General features: G+C 42.4%; 2 protein-coding genes across 4 annotated transcripts in view; one reads left to right on the top strand and one right to left on the bottom strand.

Moving 5' to 3' along the window:
- DENR (density regulated re-initiation and release factor) overlaps nt 1-15,594 on the bottom strand; it is a 35,842-nt gene extending 20,248 nt beyond the window's left edge. Inside the window, exon 1 of one of the 3 annotated variants that reach the window (XM_044990392.1) lies at nt 15,544-15,594. The gene's annotated coding sequence lies outside the window, so the exon portion shown is untranslated. The remainder of the gene's footprint in view (nt 1-15,543) is intronic. The other 2 variants (XM_044990394.1, XM_044990393.1) reach the window with 2 other exon arrangements.
- On the top strand, nt 5,145-16,084 carry ARPC3 (actin related protein 2/3 complex subunit 3). Its single transcript, XM_044990395.1, has 7 exons — nt 5,145-5,301; nt 6,770-6,869; nt 8,993-9,069; nt 9,351-9,419; nt 11,746-11,872; nt 14,278-14,372; nt 15,596-16,084. Exons 1-7 carry the CDS (start codon nt 5,296-5,298, stop codon nt 15,656-15,658), a joined length of 537 nt encoding a protein of 178 aa, XP_044846330.1. The 5' UTR covers nt 5,145-5,295; the 3' UTR covers nt 15,659-16,084.
- The last annotated feature ends 217 nt before the right edge of the window (nt 16,085-16,301 follow it).

The raw sequence follows: 16,301 nt of genomic DNA, 5'->3' as shown, positions 1-16,301 counted from the left end.
ATCACAATGTTTAATAAATTGTATGTATAGGAAAACCAACAATTCCCTTGTTTATCCTTCTAACTTTCTTGGGATTTCTAGTTGGAAGATTCATTGGTTTCAGGAGTTCTCTCATTGTAGCATAACCTTCAGACTAGAACACTTGCATGATATATTTTAAAGGGGCACTATTAGGTTGTTTAGGTCTGACACTGTTTGACCAACAGTGTAAAAATGTGATGGTCACATGACTGCTCCCCAGTCATATATGCACACCACACAGAATAGTAGTGATATCTGTGTGACAAACTGCAGAATCATGTGACAAAGTTCATCCTTCCCTCATCTGTACTCTGCCCACTAATCTTTCTCCCCAAAGAGCTGTCACTTTAAAACCAACAAAACAAATATAGTGAGGTATAACTTTTCCTCCAAAATTAATTACACTGGTTTGGGATGCAGGACATGCAACCCTTAGTAGAAGAAAAGTCATAGCTTGGAGATACTGGATTTTGAACCTATCACAGGTAGTAAGCTTTACACTATTGGAGCTAACAAACTCTTTACAATGGGACACATCACTTCTACCTGTTTGAGATTCATCATGGAATATTGGACCCGAAAGTAAGACATGATTTTAAGGTCATTTTTTTCTCTCCCTCCAAATCCTGAAGAGTTAGACAACATGTGGCATATACAGAATTACAAGTCATACGGTGTGGTATTATGGTTTGACACTTGTTTGGAATGACTTGCAAAACTCATTTGTGATGCTGTCACTCATGAATAATGCAGCCACCCCAAACTCATGTTGAAAAATATTTCATATCACTCCATTGTGTGATTTACATAAACATATGCATTTCATCACTAAGAACGGTGGTGGTAAAATACCTGTGCTCACATATCTGACTCATTTGATTATAAATAAGGAAATAAATAAAAGCAGACAAGCTAATTTCAGATTAATTGGATGTGTGACAACTGTAAAAGGAGAATTGATAAAAGAAGAGTGAGTGGAATCCTAACACTATTGAAGTCACTGGGAGTTGTGCTATTGACTTCAACAGAGACAGGGTTTCACCCATATTTTTCATGCTTCCAAGAGGGCATTTTAAAAATTCAGTTGCTGGTTTTCTTTTAAAATACATGTGCTGTCCCTTGTACTGATATATATTGTCAACCATTGACACGTTACCAGAGCGCACTCATTATATATTGCTCCTTTTACTATCTTATTTCAATGCACTAAGGATCAAATGAGTCTTTAGAGGCAAAACTCTCATGGACTTTGGTAGGAGTACTGCTTGAATAAGAGGTGCAGGATTTGGCTCTGTGTAATGATACGTGCTTTCAGGCACCCTACCCCAGCTAAGATTCCAAGAACAGGAACAAAAAAAATATCCTCTCATGTGCTACTTAAAGTAACTTTTCTGCTGATAAAATCTTAAACACAGTGATGCCCACTTAAGAAAGAAAAGCATTTATAAATTAGATTCAAATTGCCAGGAGTTATACAGGGTTGTCCATATTATCTACCAATAATCACTTCAGAGGGCATGCTGTCCAGGCAAGAATTTGGTAGCAAATAAGGCAACTATGTATTGTGTCTAATGTTTATCTCCATAGAGAATTAATATTTCAGTGGTACTTGTGTTAAACTTATATAATAAAACCTTTGGTGCCTAAGTCCGTTAATGGGTATTAGCCAGGATGGGTAAGAAATGGTGTCCCTAGCCTCTGTTTGTCAGAGGGTGGAGATGGATGGCAGGAGAGAGATCACTTGATCATTACCTGTTAGGTTCACTCTCTCTGGGGCACCTGGCATTGGCCACTGTTGGTGGACAAGATACTGGGCTAGATGGACCTTTGGTCTAACCCAGTATGGCCGTTCTTATGTACAGATACAAAACCCTGTATGCATATAAACCCTTGAGTAACTTCATGCTAGGGAAGCAGTGCCACTGATGGCTCATGAGTAAAGTTACTCATGTATCTTTGTTGGATTTGGCCCTAAGTGTTAATTGTATGCAAGTCATACATGCCAAGTCTACTCTTGGATTTAACTGACAGGCTTATCAAATATTTGTTAGCTTTTTATATGTGACCATTGTTAAATTATATTCTTTGTAATGATCCATTTATTAACATTGCACATCATATATTTTTAATCACAAATACTTAAAAATAAATGGACATCTTAATGGAAATAATTATTTAATGCTTTAATTTAGGATTGTATTTGGATCATATCTTGTGACTGTCTCAATATCTACTTCTGGAGTTCTATATGGTTCAAATGATGAGCTTTCTGTCAGTTTCCTAAAGAGAGAATTAGATCATCTAATACAATACCATATTTATATTCATCTGTGTTTCTGCTGATCACATGTAAACACCTGACAAAGTCCCCATAAACTCCCTTTCCTTTAATCTTAAGAAACTAGATTGCTTGCAGAGACTTTTGATGAGGCATGAAGTAAATTTATTTTTTTAATAAATGCCAGACTCATTTGTATCATATTAAAAGCTGGACCAACAAAAATATTTTGGCTGAAGACTGTATTTTTAATTTACCTTTTCAAAGGATTGCAATAGAATTTAAAATCCCTATTCTTGAACCTAGTGATCATGTCATGGATGTGCTCGATTTGATACAAGTGTTAAATTACTATATTTTCCATGATGAGAAATATAGCACTTATATTACTAATAATAAATATATGGAGATGTACCTATCTTATAGAACTGGAAGGGACCCTGAAAGGTAATTGAGTCTAGCCCCCTGCCTTCACTAGGAGGATCAAGTACTGATTTTGCCCCAGTTCTCTAAGTGGCCCCCTCAAAGATTGATCTTACAAGGCTGGGTTTAGTAGGCCAATACTCAAACCCCTGAGCTATCCCTCCTTCCTATAGAAACATGTTGATGCACAGAATTTCTAACCCACTGAGATGTATGTCTCCCTGGAAGCTTGATTCAATTAAGCCCAAATACTTTCTAATAGAGCTTTGCATTAATTAAACAAATGCCTAACATTGGAGAGATAGCTCAGTGGTTTGAGCATTGGCCTGCTCAAACCCAGCCTTGTGAGTTCAATCCTTGAGGGGGCCATTTAGGGGTCTGGGGATTGGTCCTGCTTTGAGCCAGGAGTTAGACTAGATGACCTGCTGAGGTCCCTTCCAACTCTGATATTCTATGATCTAGGCACTGATAATGGTCCCTATCACCATAATATTAGGGCATCACTCATTTATTTAAATAGAGAGAGAACAATGTCTCCCTTCCCAATCTATAGAAGTATCTTGATTAGTTTATATGTGTTTGTGTGTGAGAATACCTCATTATGGAAAAGCTAAATAAAATAAATGGGCTTGACACTTAAAGCTGAGCAGCTGTGAGGCCTGTGAATATTTGAACTACGTAAGCCTGAGTGTATAATACTGGCTGAGCATAGTTTCTCGTTTTTTTTTTTTTTTTTACATCAGCAGGTATAATTTACTCTCAGTTTGTGGGGTTGTTCTCAGTTTGGTAAAACAAAGCCATACATTTATCTGGTTGTTGATCTGACCTCTGCTTTCAAACAAGGAATCTGTCTAATCTGGTGATAGCAAGAGCAGGCTTGCAAGGAGAGTCCAAAGGGGGACAAATCTGGTAATGGTGGGGTGAATCTGAGGAGCAAATCCTGTGTGTCTGGGGGAGAGTGCAGCCCCCTCAAGTCTTCTGTGGGGGTGGCATCATTGCAGGGAGAGGGGAGAATTAACTTAAAAAAGAAAACAAATCTAGGTAGTGGTTGGTGGCTGGTTAAGGATTACACAGAGTGGTCCAAACAGGAATAAATAAAAGCAGGGAAACAAAACATTTCCAGAAAATTGAAATGGTTTCTACAAAACCTGGTCTCGAACAATACCCTGAAGAGGTGCCATTTCTGCATTGGTTTAAAGTGAATAATGGCTTAAAAGAACACATTTGTTCTCATATTAAGTAAAAGAGAAAGTGCCCTTGATGCAGCTTTCCCCTCTGGGTTTCTATTAGAAAAAAAATTAAACATTCAGGCAGGGATCTAGGCCCTGATCTGGCACTGGGATTCTCACAAGTGGGCCTTTGTGTCCAGAGTGGTGCCAGCTCTCATGGTTTTAACATGAGTCTCACGATACTTGGTGTTTTTCTTAAAACCCCAGCTCCTGGAGTTAAGTGATTATAAAAAATCCCAACTTCAATTTTTTGTAAAGTACGTTTCTATCCATCATGATTGTGGAGAAAAGCCGAACCTTCTGAGCCTGAAACCCAGAAGGAAAACAAAAGCACTAAATGTTATTTAAAAAAATTAATGATTTTTGAGTCAATCTCATGATTTTGGGGGGGACTTTTTGTTTCTATGTGCAGCTGATGCAGGACTGGGGCCACAGACCTTGTCTATACTTTGAATTCAGCAATCAGCGGCCAGCAACCAACTTAGCTGCATAGTGCAAACCTTAGTGGAGACAAGGAGAGCTGTGCTTTGCACTGGTGAAGCTGCCCCCTTTGAATCTCTCTCTCTCTGCAATGTTGTGGGTTCAGTTCACACCCAGGCGTGCAGGCCCCTCGCAATAACAAATCTGTCTGGAGTGGTGCAAGCAGAGATCAGGGCTCTGAAGCCTGTTTATTTCAGTGTTGTTACATCAGGGAAGAATTTGTTCCATTGCATTTAGAAAGTGAAAATCTTGCCAGTGCCCCTTCCAGAAGCTGAGCCACTGTGAACTCAAGTATCAGAGGGGCAGCCGTGTTAGTCTGGTTCTGTAGAAGCAGCAAAGAATCCTGTGGCACCTTATAGACTAACAGACGTTTTGCAGCATGAGCTTTCGTGGGTGAATACCCACTTCTTCAGATGCAAGACATCTGCTTGCATCTGAAGAAGTGGGTATTCACCCACGAAAGCTCATGCTGCAAAACGTCTGTTAGTCTATAAGGTGCCACAGGATTCTTTGTGAACTCAAGATGATTTTTACAGACTAATTTTGACTTGCCAGGCCAGCAGATGGAAATGTGTGTGACACAACATTCTGATGGTGACTGCAGGGCAAAATTGGTCTCAGTTAAAAGCATCCTCTCCTAGGTGTGTGTAAGCACACACACTGTCTCTACCCTCAAAGGCTCAGCTGCGGGTGTCTTCTTAGTGCTCTCACTCCCCCTGCTGGCCAGCTCCTCCGCACAATCACTTCCTGCTTGCAGCAGCCTTGGGTGGGACAGGAAGGGCTGGCTCTTTTGCAAGCCCTGCATTGCTGGCTCAAGCAGCTTCCTGCTCTGTCTCCTGTGAAACTGAACTGTCGCCACCAAAAATGCCGGTAAGGGAAAGAGCCGCGTGCAGTTCTACAATGCCCCCGCTTCTGGTGTTTGCTTGTGTTGCATCCTGTTGCCCTGTGAGAACAGGCAGTGGCTCTGGGTTGCTGCTAGCCAGGGAAGGGCAGGAAAGTGCTATGGGGATGCTAGGCCCCGGGGTGATAAATTGGGCCTCTTTGCGTCTTCTCCCTTCGCAATCTGCAGCCCAGCAGTGGAGTGGAGTTTAAAGGAATCGGAAAGGCTATTAAATGTAACAACATATCTGGGTTTTTTTCCCTGTGTAGAAATAGGAAGAAGCCGAGTGAAACTGTAGCTGCTGCTGTGGGAAGTGTCACTTCTACAGAAAAAAGGGGAACTTCCTTTTATGGCAATAGTCAGCGACAGTGAAAACCCCACAGCACTAATAATCGTCAATGTCTCCTGCAAAGGATTTTGCTTCTTATAGGCTTGTGGATGCCAAATCACTTGGCTGTGATTTTACAATTAGATTGGGTGGGCAGACTCTTGTTGATTTAAGTGGGTCTTCTGTGCTCAGAGAGCCAGTAGCATGATTGGGGCCTTTAGATTGCAACTTCATCCCAGTTTAGCTTGTGTAACTTTCTTTACACAGCGTTCCTAAGGCTGAAAGGCACTGTTGTCCTGCATCACTTAGCATGCAGGACAACAGTGAAATAGAGTAGAAATATATGATCATTGCCCTCACTCAAGGCCCCACCCCCCAGTCCACTACAAAACTTAGGGACCAAGTGAGCCTTTCCAGTCACTAAGACTCTTTAAAAAATTAAGAATATTTCCTTGTTTGATAAACTAGGGGAATTATAAGTGAAAATTATTTTTATATTAAAATATTAAAAAAAAACACAACAAAGAAACAAAAAAACAAAAAAACCCACCAACACTGGGGCTTTAGAGTATCTTAAACATGTATTCTAAGTGCATGTATATTTTGGAATAAGCCTCCTTTATACAGCATTGGCTCGTATTGGAATTGTCAAGAAAAAGCTTATGCACCAAAGTAGAATATGACTTTTAAAGTGTGTGCACTGGCATTTTTTTTGAAAGTGTCCACTGTTAAAGCTGGGAGTGGAAATGGAGAAGGATATGAGCATTTTTACCACCAAGTCACTGAGACCTGCTGTGAGTTAGACCACATGGTAATGAAACACACCTACGGACCAGGTCTATGTTATAGCATTCACCATTATTGTCACTGGTGAGACTATGCCTATGGCAGTTCCATAGTAAGAGTTTTTTCCCCCAGAGTGTTACTTAGGCCTAATTAGCTAGATGAGAAAATAGCAATGGACTTACACAAGGTATGGTTGCTGGATCATTATTAACTGGATCATTATTAACTGAGCATCCATCGTTTGGAGGAGATGTGTGGGAAGTTTGTGTAACTTTATTCTTTCAGGGCAGAAAAATGCTTGTTTTCTTTTTATCGCTCACAGTCAGCCTTCCTCTTTGTTACAGGCTTATCACTCCACTTTAATGGACTCTGATACCAAGTTAATTGGGAACATGGCTTTGTTACCCATTAGAAGTCAATTCAAAGGACCAGCTCCAAGGGAAAGTAGGTTCCCAACACTCTTTAAAAGCATTATTTCCATATTCACGTTTGTTTGTTTATTTATTTTGCAGCCCATTCAAAGCCAATCTTAAATGGTGCACTAGGCATCTCTTTGATGGATGTTTCACATCAGTGATCTGGAGATGGTTAGAGAACTGTTGTATAAACATTATATAACTGAGGCTTTTGAATCGTTTTTGTGTGTCCAGTTCTCAGAGTGAGGAGAAAAGGGACAGATTAGAAACGGGGGTACTTCCTGGTGATGGAGGAAAATGGCTCTCAGGTGGTTGTTGATGCTGTTGCATTGGGCTTTGCTTTTTCCTTGTGCTGTGCCATTTATCTGAGACATTTACCCTTCCCCATCCAAGCCCCTGACTGCCTCTTTAGGAAGAGGAATCCTCTGATCTAATTTTTATGATGTGTCCCTCTCAATTGCTGTTTAAAACACCGTTAAGCTGATTCCAAACTCTACTCAATACTGTCTTGTGAAATTCTCCCCTTTCTGTAACTCTTGTACAAAATTATTTGTAGTTTTATTGCTTCTGAATTGTGGGTTTGTTTGTTTTTTCTTTTCACTCCAACTTGGTTTTCCCTCCTCCTGCCTCTGGAGCTTTATTCAGCTCCAAATAGTATTCTGTCTCTAGCCCTTGCTTCTGGGAGGCATTTTATCATCTTGGGTCTTCATATGTTGCTTGCACTCAAAGACACTAGTCCTGTAATTGTATCCACATGCATGCATGTGGAGCCCCATTGATTTTAATTGGCCTCCCAACAGGTGCAAAGGTCTGCCTGCACAGACCCAATGGTGGGATTGGGATCTTAGCATGTAAGCTCTTTGAATCAGGGACCATATTTTCATGTGCATTTACACAGCATCTAGTGGAATCATGTTTATTACAGTAGTGTTTAGGGACCAGCCAAGATCAGGGTGCCTTAGTGCTAGACACAAACACCAAATCCACAGTCCCAAGAGCTTGCAGTCTAAACAGACAGGACAGATGAAGGGCAGGGGAAAGGGGTGTAACACGTAAGCAGAGTGAACAGTGTGATGTGATCAAACATTTGCCCTGATCTTGACTGGAGCTTCCAGGTGCACTACCATAATAATAATAATGTGGTATCTTCAATGGTGAACACATTTGATTTGTTTTCTCTTTAATGCCTCCAGAGTGCATAAGCTTATAAGCACTAAGGAGACCCGGTTGTAGTTTTACATACATTCCATAATTCTCTTGTTTTTGGTGGGTGGGGGTGGTTTTTTGTTTTGTTTTTAATTAAGCCTAAATTCACTATTTTACAGGCTAGTTCCTGCTGCATCATGCAGCCATCAAGATTCAGAACTGTGGGTTTTGGGTTTTGGGTTTCAGTAGTTTTTAAATGGTGGTGGGGCATTACCTAGAGCCTGTTATAATAACTGGCTACTGCTTCAGTATTTTCCCTCCTGTGAAGTCTTTCACAATGTTTCATGACCACTTGGCAGCATTACAACATTTGAATTTGAAATGGGAAAACATCTCAATTCAGATGATTCTACAGCTCTATTATGGAAACCCAGAGCCTTCTGAATGTAATGTTATGAGATCATTTGCTCTGTGCATTTTTAAAGAGGAAAGTGAAGTTTTTTGTTTGTTTTTCAAGAACTGGTCTCAAAAGGCATGTTAATGACAACAGAACCCTCATTATTTCCCACTAATGACGGGATCCCTATTGAGAATTACTGGATTATTGCCCATAATGGAGTGAGCAATTAGGATTTTTAAAATATCAAAGCTGCTTGACCGTAAAATTTATTTTGACAAGTGTATACCTTAAATTCATTGATACTTCATCTTACAGTAAGTGTCCTGTAGTACGTGTTGCTGTGTGCAAGTAATGAGGCCATGGTCATGTGGGATATTACCACAGCACTTACTTTCCTATTAAATCTTTGCTGGGAAGTGGCACGAAACCACTGGGGCTTTCTTGTTTGTAAGAATGATTGTTTTTGCAAATGAGTGAAATGAAAGATAATGATATTATTTGCTGTAGGTCTCAGCAAATATTGCTCATCTGTTTCCAACTTTAATGGCTAGTGATGTTATCTTTAAGTGCTGCCTAATTTTCACGTTTCCTACCTTTCTTGCTAGCAAAGGACACAGATATTATAGATGAAGCCATCTACTACTTCAAAGCAAATGTCTTCTTCAAGAATTATGAAATTAAGGTAAGAAATGATGATTTAAGATATTGGAGTGTGGTACCCTGTTGAAATGTTAGAACTACTTCACTGCAATAAGCTTAAAGTTTCTGAGAATTTGTATATTTTGTATGTAGTATATAACGAAGGAAACCGTTTTTTTCTAGTTAAAACTATTTGTAAGTAAGGTAAATGTGTCTCCTGTGCTGTCAATGTGTCTCTTTTGTGAGAGGCCATAGGCTGAACATGTGATCGTTTTTACAGCTGCTGACAAATGGCTGTGGCTTCTGCTTCCTTTTATTTTGCAGAATGAGGCTGACAGAACGTTGATCTACATAACTCTCTACATTTCCGAATGCTTAAAAAAGCTGCAAAAGGTAATAAAATGGAGTTGAATTTAAGCTGAAGGAAGAAAATACAATAAATGGCAACAAAAATGTGCCAGTTCTGCTGATTTGCCAACGCAGTGTGGAAACCCAGATAGGCAAAAATGCTGTTGTTTAGAATGTAATGCTTCAAAGCACTGTACAACATGGGCCCTCACACCCTATTTCTGATGGGGGTAAGTTTTAACCTCTCTGTAAAAAGGGGTAAGTGATGTGCCCAAGACCATAGTGAGTGAGTGGCAGGAATTCCTGACACCCAGTGCTGTGCTCCTCTTATTGTTCCCTGGCTCTCCGTCCCCCAGTAATGTTGATAATTCTTGGGTCTGTAATATTCTCACGTGGACAGTATGTTTTTAGCAGGTCCTGCCAGCACTGCCATGGTTTTAGCTCCTGTCAGCATTTCCATTGTAAATCTTTTTCATTTTTTTTAAATTATTTCCTCGTCCCCTTTTTCCAGCAGGTTGTAGCCAGGATGAAAGGCAGCATCAAGTACTGTACAATCTTCATCTTTCTAGCCTCTCTGCTTCTTGCCTCCTTCTGTCCCTCCCCACCTATCCAAATATCACTGTTAGTCATCAGCCTCTACCAGATTTTCCATCATCTGCTCCCCACCCACTCCTCAAATCTGAAAGCACCCAATTCAAGTTCACTGTAATCTTTCCCTTGCCTAAATCTCTCGGCTCTTTAACTTTCTCTTCCTACTGCGTGTCCCATTTGGCCTTTGATTGTATCTGTGCACAATACCATTGAAGCTGGTGGGGGTTGTGCATTCACATCTGAAGAAGAATTTGGCCACTTTATTACATTTTAAGGCTTGTCTATGCACAAAAGTTGTACTGTTTTAACTATACCACTACAGCTAAAGGGGTTCAACCCCCGAAGTGTGAACCCAGGTATACTGGTATAAAGGTGCTTACTCCAGTATAGCTGGTCCGATACAGGAAGGGAAATAAGCTATACGGTATAAGGCACCTTTATCCCAGTATAACTGTGGCCACACTAGGGGTTTATTCCTGAGGGCATTCTTAAAAATTCTGCACACAGTATTTTAAAATTTTGCAAATTTTATTTGTCAAATAAATGTGGAGGCTCCAGCATGGCACTGGGGAGCACAGGCCACTGGCTGCACAGAGGTGGGAGATCTCTCTGCAGCTCCCCCCCGCCCCAGGACATGGCTCAGTAGTGAGGCTGCACCCAACCCTGACACAACGCAAGGACCAAGCCTGCCCCCAAAACGCCCCAGGGCCCTGCCCTTCCATGCCAGGTGCACCAGGTGTGGGCAGGCAGGCTCAGCCCAGCAGGATCCTAGTGTGGGGGCATCCATAAGTGGGTTGAGAGGGTTCTGTGTGGGGCAGTCTGGGTGCAGGAGGTGATCAGGATGCATAGGGGCTTGTTGGGAAGGTTCTGGCTGTAACAGTAATGGGACTCTGCAGGGGGGTCCAGGTGAAGGTGGTTGGGGCTCAGTGGGGCAGGGTATGGGTGTGTGTGGGGGTAGAGCTTGGCAGGGGGGTCTGGGTGTGGGAGGTTCAGAGGGGGATCCAAATGGGGGGTGAGGCTCAGTGGGGTGGGGATCCAGGTGCAGCTGGTTGGGGCTCAGTGGAGTGGGGCTCGGTGCGGATGGCTCGTCAGGGTGGTCCAGGTGCAAGGGTAGTGGGGCTTGGCGGGGTGGGGAGGTTTTGGGTGTGTGAGGCTCAGCAGAAGGGTCCAGGTATGAGGGGGTTGGGCAGATGGGGAAGCAGCTCCCCATACAGTGATCCCTCCCCCTGTAGCTGAGGAGCGATGGGTGGGGAGTTTGCAGAGCTTCCTGCAGCCTGGGGAGAAATCTGGGGGTGGGTTTGACTCAGTCCTGGTTGCCGTGCAGGGGAAGAGGAAGTCCTGTCCTCCCCAGCCCAGTTGGGATTAGCAGCTGTGCCTGGCACAGGGTAGGAGCCACCAGCTGGGTCTTCCCCAGTCCCGCCCCCTGCCCCACAGTGATTTCCCTCTCTGCTGGCTGCCCTGGTCACCCAAAACATACTGCTGGGGAGGGTTGCATGACTGCCTTTGTGGCTTCCCTTTGCTTCCCAGTCAGAAAATAATTTTTCTGCAGGGAAGCAAAGAAATCTGCGAGGGACAAGAATTCTGTGCATGCGCAGTTCCGCAGAATTCCGCCACGAGTAGGGGTGGTACAGGTATTAGACCAATCATCAATCCCAGCTGCCAGAGCCACAGATATTCCAGAAAGCCTCTTAGGTAGAAGCAAGTGTACAGGGGCTCTGTACCAGCTTGTGTGTGTGTTTTGTTTTTGTTTTGTGAATGATCTCTCGTTTGGTTCTTCCAGTGTAATTCGAAAGGCCAAGGAGAGAAGGAAATGTACACGTTAGGAATCACTAACTTCCCAATCCCCGGAGAGCCTGGCTTTCCACTCAATGCCCTCTATGCCAAACCTGGCAACAAACAGGAGGATGGTAAGAATAAAAGTAGCCATGTGTCTCTTAAAGCCATGCTTTGGCCTGCAGTTCACAGCCTGGATTAATTCTGTGGCTAAAGCCAGAAAAATGACTCTGTAAAACAATACCTTCTTAATTGATGGTTCTGCCTCCTGTGTGTACCTGGATTCAAATCTGCTGACTTTAGGAACAAAAATAGGTTGTGCCTACTTTTCACTTTTAATAGCTAAGAGGGAGGGAGCTGGACCCTATTCTAGCTCTGTCTACTGAATAGCTAGCTTAGTTCCATTTATAGGGCCAAATTCTGCTCTTATGCTTGTATGCAATGTTGTTGTAGCCATGTTGGTCCCAGGATATTAGAGCAACAAGATGGGTGAGGTAATATCTTTTAGCCTTTTTGTGAGAGAGACAAGCTTTCAAACTTAGAGAACTCTTCTTCAGGTCTGGGTAATCTTGTAAGCTTGTCTCTCTTGCCAACAGAAGTTGGTCCAATAAAAGATATTACTTCGCCCACCTTGTCACTCTTTTGCTTGGACAATCCCACAGAAGACCATAGACATGCAGAGGTGTATTTGCAGGCTGGACATAACCTGTAAAATCTTTACTGCTAATGCATGAACCAAAAAGATCCCTGGTTGAGTTACTTTTTTCACTTGTAAATTGAGCAAATTTACTCTTGCAGTCAGTGAATGACTATAAATGTGGAAATCCACAATGCTGCTTTCTATGCCTTTTGATTCTAACACAGCTAAGCAAAGCAGAAGAGCAATAACTGGTACCATTCAGATTATAGCTAAGGAAACGCTTACAGAGATCTCCTACCTGACCTTAAATTAAAATTGTAATGGAAACTTACTAACAACAGAAAAGCCAGGTGCAATCATACTATTGTGTTGACTTTTGAAGACAGATGTTTTCCTAGAATACCGATATGAGTTCCGGCTGCCACCGAGCCTTGTAGGTCCCTAAACTCAGCACCTAAGGCTATGTCTGCTCTAGCAGCTTATGTCAGTATAACTATGTTGCTCAGGGGTGTGAAAAATCCACACTCCTGAGCAACAGTTATATCGACCTAACCCCAGGTGTAGAAAGCACTATGTTCACCGCCTCCCATCGACATAGCTACCGCCTCCCATCGACATAGCTACCACCTCCTACGCAGTAGGGAGAAGCAATTCCGTCGGTGTAGTAGCATCTTCACTGAAGCGGTACAGCTGTGCCACTGCAGCGTTTTAAGTGTAGACCTGCCCTAAGTGGGTTTTTTTCTTTTTCTCCAGCCATACACACTACTGCCTCATGATAGGCATCCGGACGCCACAGCCCCAGAGCAATTCACCAATAGGGAAAGATAGGCATTTGGCTGCCTGTGTCTGATATGGGGGTCCCATCTAGTAGGAAGCCTGTGAGCATCACTACCAGATCAGGCCCCCCACGTGAGTTAACACAAAATAGCTAAGGTTGGGGGAGGGAGAAGGAAGACCTCCCTTATAACCTTTGGCCTAGTGTAGGGGTAGGCAACCTATGGCACGTGTGCCGAAGGCGGCATGCAAGCTGATTTTCAGTGGCACTCTCACTTCCTGGGTCCTGGCCACTGGTCTGGGGGGCTCTGCATTTTAATTTAGTTTTAAATGAAGCTTCTTTAACATTTTAAAAACCTTATTTATTTTACATACAATAATAGTTTAGTTATATATTATAGACTTATAGAAAGAGACCTTCTAAAAATGTTAAAATGTATTACTGGCACGCGAAACCTTAAATTAGAGTGAATAAATGAAGACTCAGCACACCACTTCCGAAAGGTTGCCGACCCCTGGCCTAGTGGGTAGGGTACTCACCCAGGATGTGGTTGAAGTCTCTCCTCTTTCGGAGAGAGAGAAGGAATTTGAACAGGGACCTGCCACCTTTCAGATGAGCGTTCTAACCACTAGGCTAAAAGTTATAGGGGAAATTTCTGCCACCCGCCTGGTTGTCTTGTTTTGGGTACTCCCTGCAGCATAGGTGACCAAGCGCCTATCTTCCACTGGGATCGCTAGCAGACCTAGGTACTACCCTGCATCCCAGACTTATGCACCTGAGAGAGAGGCAGGGTTTAGCACACACCTTTCAAGTCGGTATCTTCAACTGGCTAGCTTAGATGGCTCCCTGCCTAGCAAGGTGGCTGTTGTGGATCACATTTGTTAAGACTCCTTTCTCTGACCATTCATTGTATAGGAGCCTAGGCACCTAATGCAGGCTTTATGGATTGCAGTGTTGCAGCCTAGGCACCTGAAAGTGAGCGTTGTGATGCCTAAGTGTTGCAACACCTAAGTACCCTTGTGGATCCCACCCTAAATGATTTGCCTAAGGTCACACAATGAGGCAGTTGGCTGGATAGAATCTGACCTGGTTCTAACCCTGTATTGGTATATGCTCTGTTTTAGAGGTGATGAGGGCCTACTTGCAACAGCTGAGACAAGAAACCGGTCTTAGGCTTTGTGAAAAGGTTTTCGATCCCCAAAGTGACAAGCCTAGCAAGGTAAGATGCCGTTCTCAATGACTGGGTGATTATTTATCCCAATTACAGGCTGTCTTTCTTTTCTGACTGGTGGACGCTTGAGGCATAATCCTTCTTCAAAATGTTAACCCCAGAAATAACATAAAAAAATCAAGTCAAACTTGGCTTGGTTTGCTATTTAAAAGGTGTGTCAGGTGTAGACCGAGGAGTTGAAAGGATAGTTACAGAATGCTTGTCTGTGGCAGGGAATGCAGTAGAGCAACAAGGGGGAAAAGGAAAAACAACAGGGAGAGATGGGGGAGAACCTGTCAAGCAAGAATCCTGAGAGTTAAGGGGCTAGTGGAATAGTGAAAAACGATTAAGACAAAGATTTGTAATGTGATACGGAAGCAAATGCCAATTTAGGCTGCATAGGTAGAGGCATCCTGTTAAAGAGCAGGGCTGTAACAGTCCCCACTTGTTGGTCCAATCCTGTGAAGTGGTGAGCACCTCCTGGGAGCTGAGAACCTTCAATTCCTTGCATTGAATTCAGCAGGTGTTCAGGATACTCAGCATCATTCAAGTTAGGTCTGATGTGATCACTCCTATGTGGGAAAGCCCTTTGCTACAGATATGAGTAGCAAAAATAGCTAATTGATCCATCAGTTCCTGACTGGCTAGTCAGACATTTGCACATAAGCAAGAGTAACTTTACAATTATCAAGCCAATTTATTTTTCAGAATTACTGCCTACAAGTCACTGAGGACTCAGCCACATGCCATATCCACAGTCTTGACTGCATCTGCTTTTGAGTCAAGTTCAAGAGAATACATTTTTAAAGTAAATCTTGTGTGGGTTTTTTTTATGTTCACTTAACTCAGAAGTGACTGAAATGACTTCTTAAATTTTTTGTAAAAAAAGTTGGACTGAGATTAAGAATGAGACTCTTAATCCGCTTTTTTTATAAGCAATGGAAAGTAAAGGCTTAGATCGAAATGATCACCTCGGCCTTAACTATGTGTCTGGTACTGCAACCCTATACTACAATGTGTTGACTTAATCCACGCTTTGGGTCTAATCCTGCCTTTCTTGCACACCTAAAACTCCAGTCGAAGCCAGTGGAGAAAATTGGATGTGCAACTAATGCAGGATCAGGTCCATTACATCTGAGTTGGTTTTAAATCCTATTTTGTTTTGCCTCAAACTTCTTACCTGGAAATTGCTACAGTATATCTTCTGATCCCACTGTATTTCTTTCCCTTAGTGGTGGACCTGCTTTGTGAAGAGGCAGTTCATGAATAAGAGTCTGTCAGGACCTGGGCAATGAAGAGGCAATGAGATACAGTCACAATGTTAAGCATTTTGCAGCAAGATGTATACAATATTTTGCCTTTGTTTCATTTGCATTTTATACCAAGAAGAATAAGCGCTTATGAGGAAAAGCGGTCAGTCTGCGGGGGAGGATGGAACAGAAAGCCATTTGAGTACTGTACGCAAATGCTGTTAAGCAGGTGCTTAATAAAAAATGATTTCTAACATGCTGTTTCAGATCAACGCTGCTTTGTTATTTATTAGCGGGTACGTATAACATAGGATTTGACTTAAGCCTAAAGAGAGATGTGTAAAGGAGCATCTAAACACTCTACTGGATAGAGTACTGATATCTGTGTCCCTGGACAAAAGGCCACTCATGCTGTATTGTAAAGCACAGTGAATTTTACTTCTGTATCAATAAACTTAGCTTATATTTCAAGTGGTAACTGCTTTCTCTCTTATGAATGTAGATAGCTTTAACAAAAATCAATGCTTTTTGTATTGCAGTAGCGCCTAGAGACCCCAGTGGAGACGGGGGCTCCATTACGCTAGGCACTGTACAGACTCATAGTCGGAAATGTTCTCTGGCCTGAAGAGCTTACAATGTAAATAGACGAGACACCTATGGTATAAGAGGGGAAAGAAGCACAGGCAGG

Source organism: Mauremys mutica, chromosome 16, assembly GCF_020497125.1.
Source record: "Mauremys mutica isolate MM-2020 ecotype Southern chromosome 16, ASM2049712v1, whole genome shotgun sequence".
Classification (NCBI taxonomy): domain Eukaryota; kingdom Metazoa; phylum Chordata; order Testudines; family Geoemydidae; genus Mauremys; species Mauremys mutica.
This window is presented reverse-complemented; position numbering and strand designations above follow the sequence as displayed.

Bases quoted from the DNA above. Each gene is read 5' to 3' on its own strand.
- ARPC3 (XM_044990395.1), top strand. The intron at 9,070-9,350 runs GTAAGAAATGAT...TTTATTTTGCAG, and splicing joins TCAAGAATTATGAAATTAAG to AATGAGGCTGACAGAACGTT. The intron at 9,420-11,745 runs GTAATAAAATGG...TGGTTCTTCCAG, and splicing joins GCTTAAAAAAGCTGCAAAAG to TGTAATTCGAAAGGCCAAGG.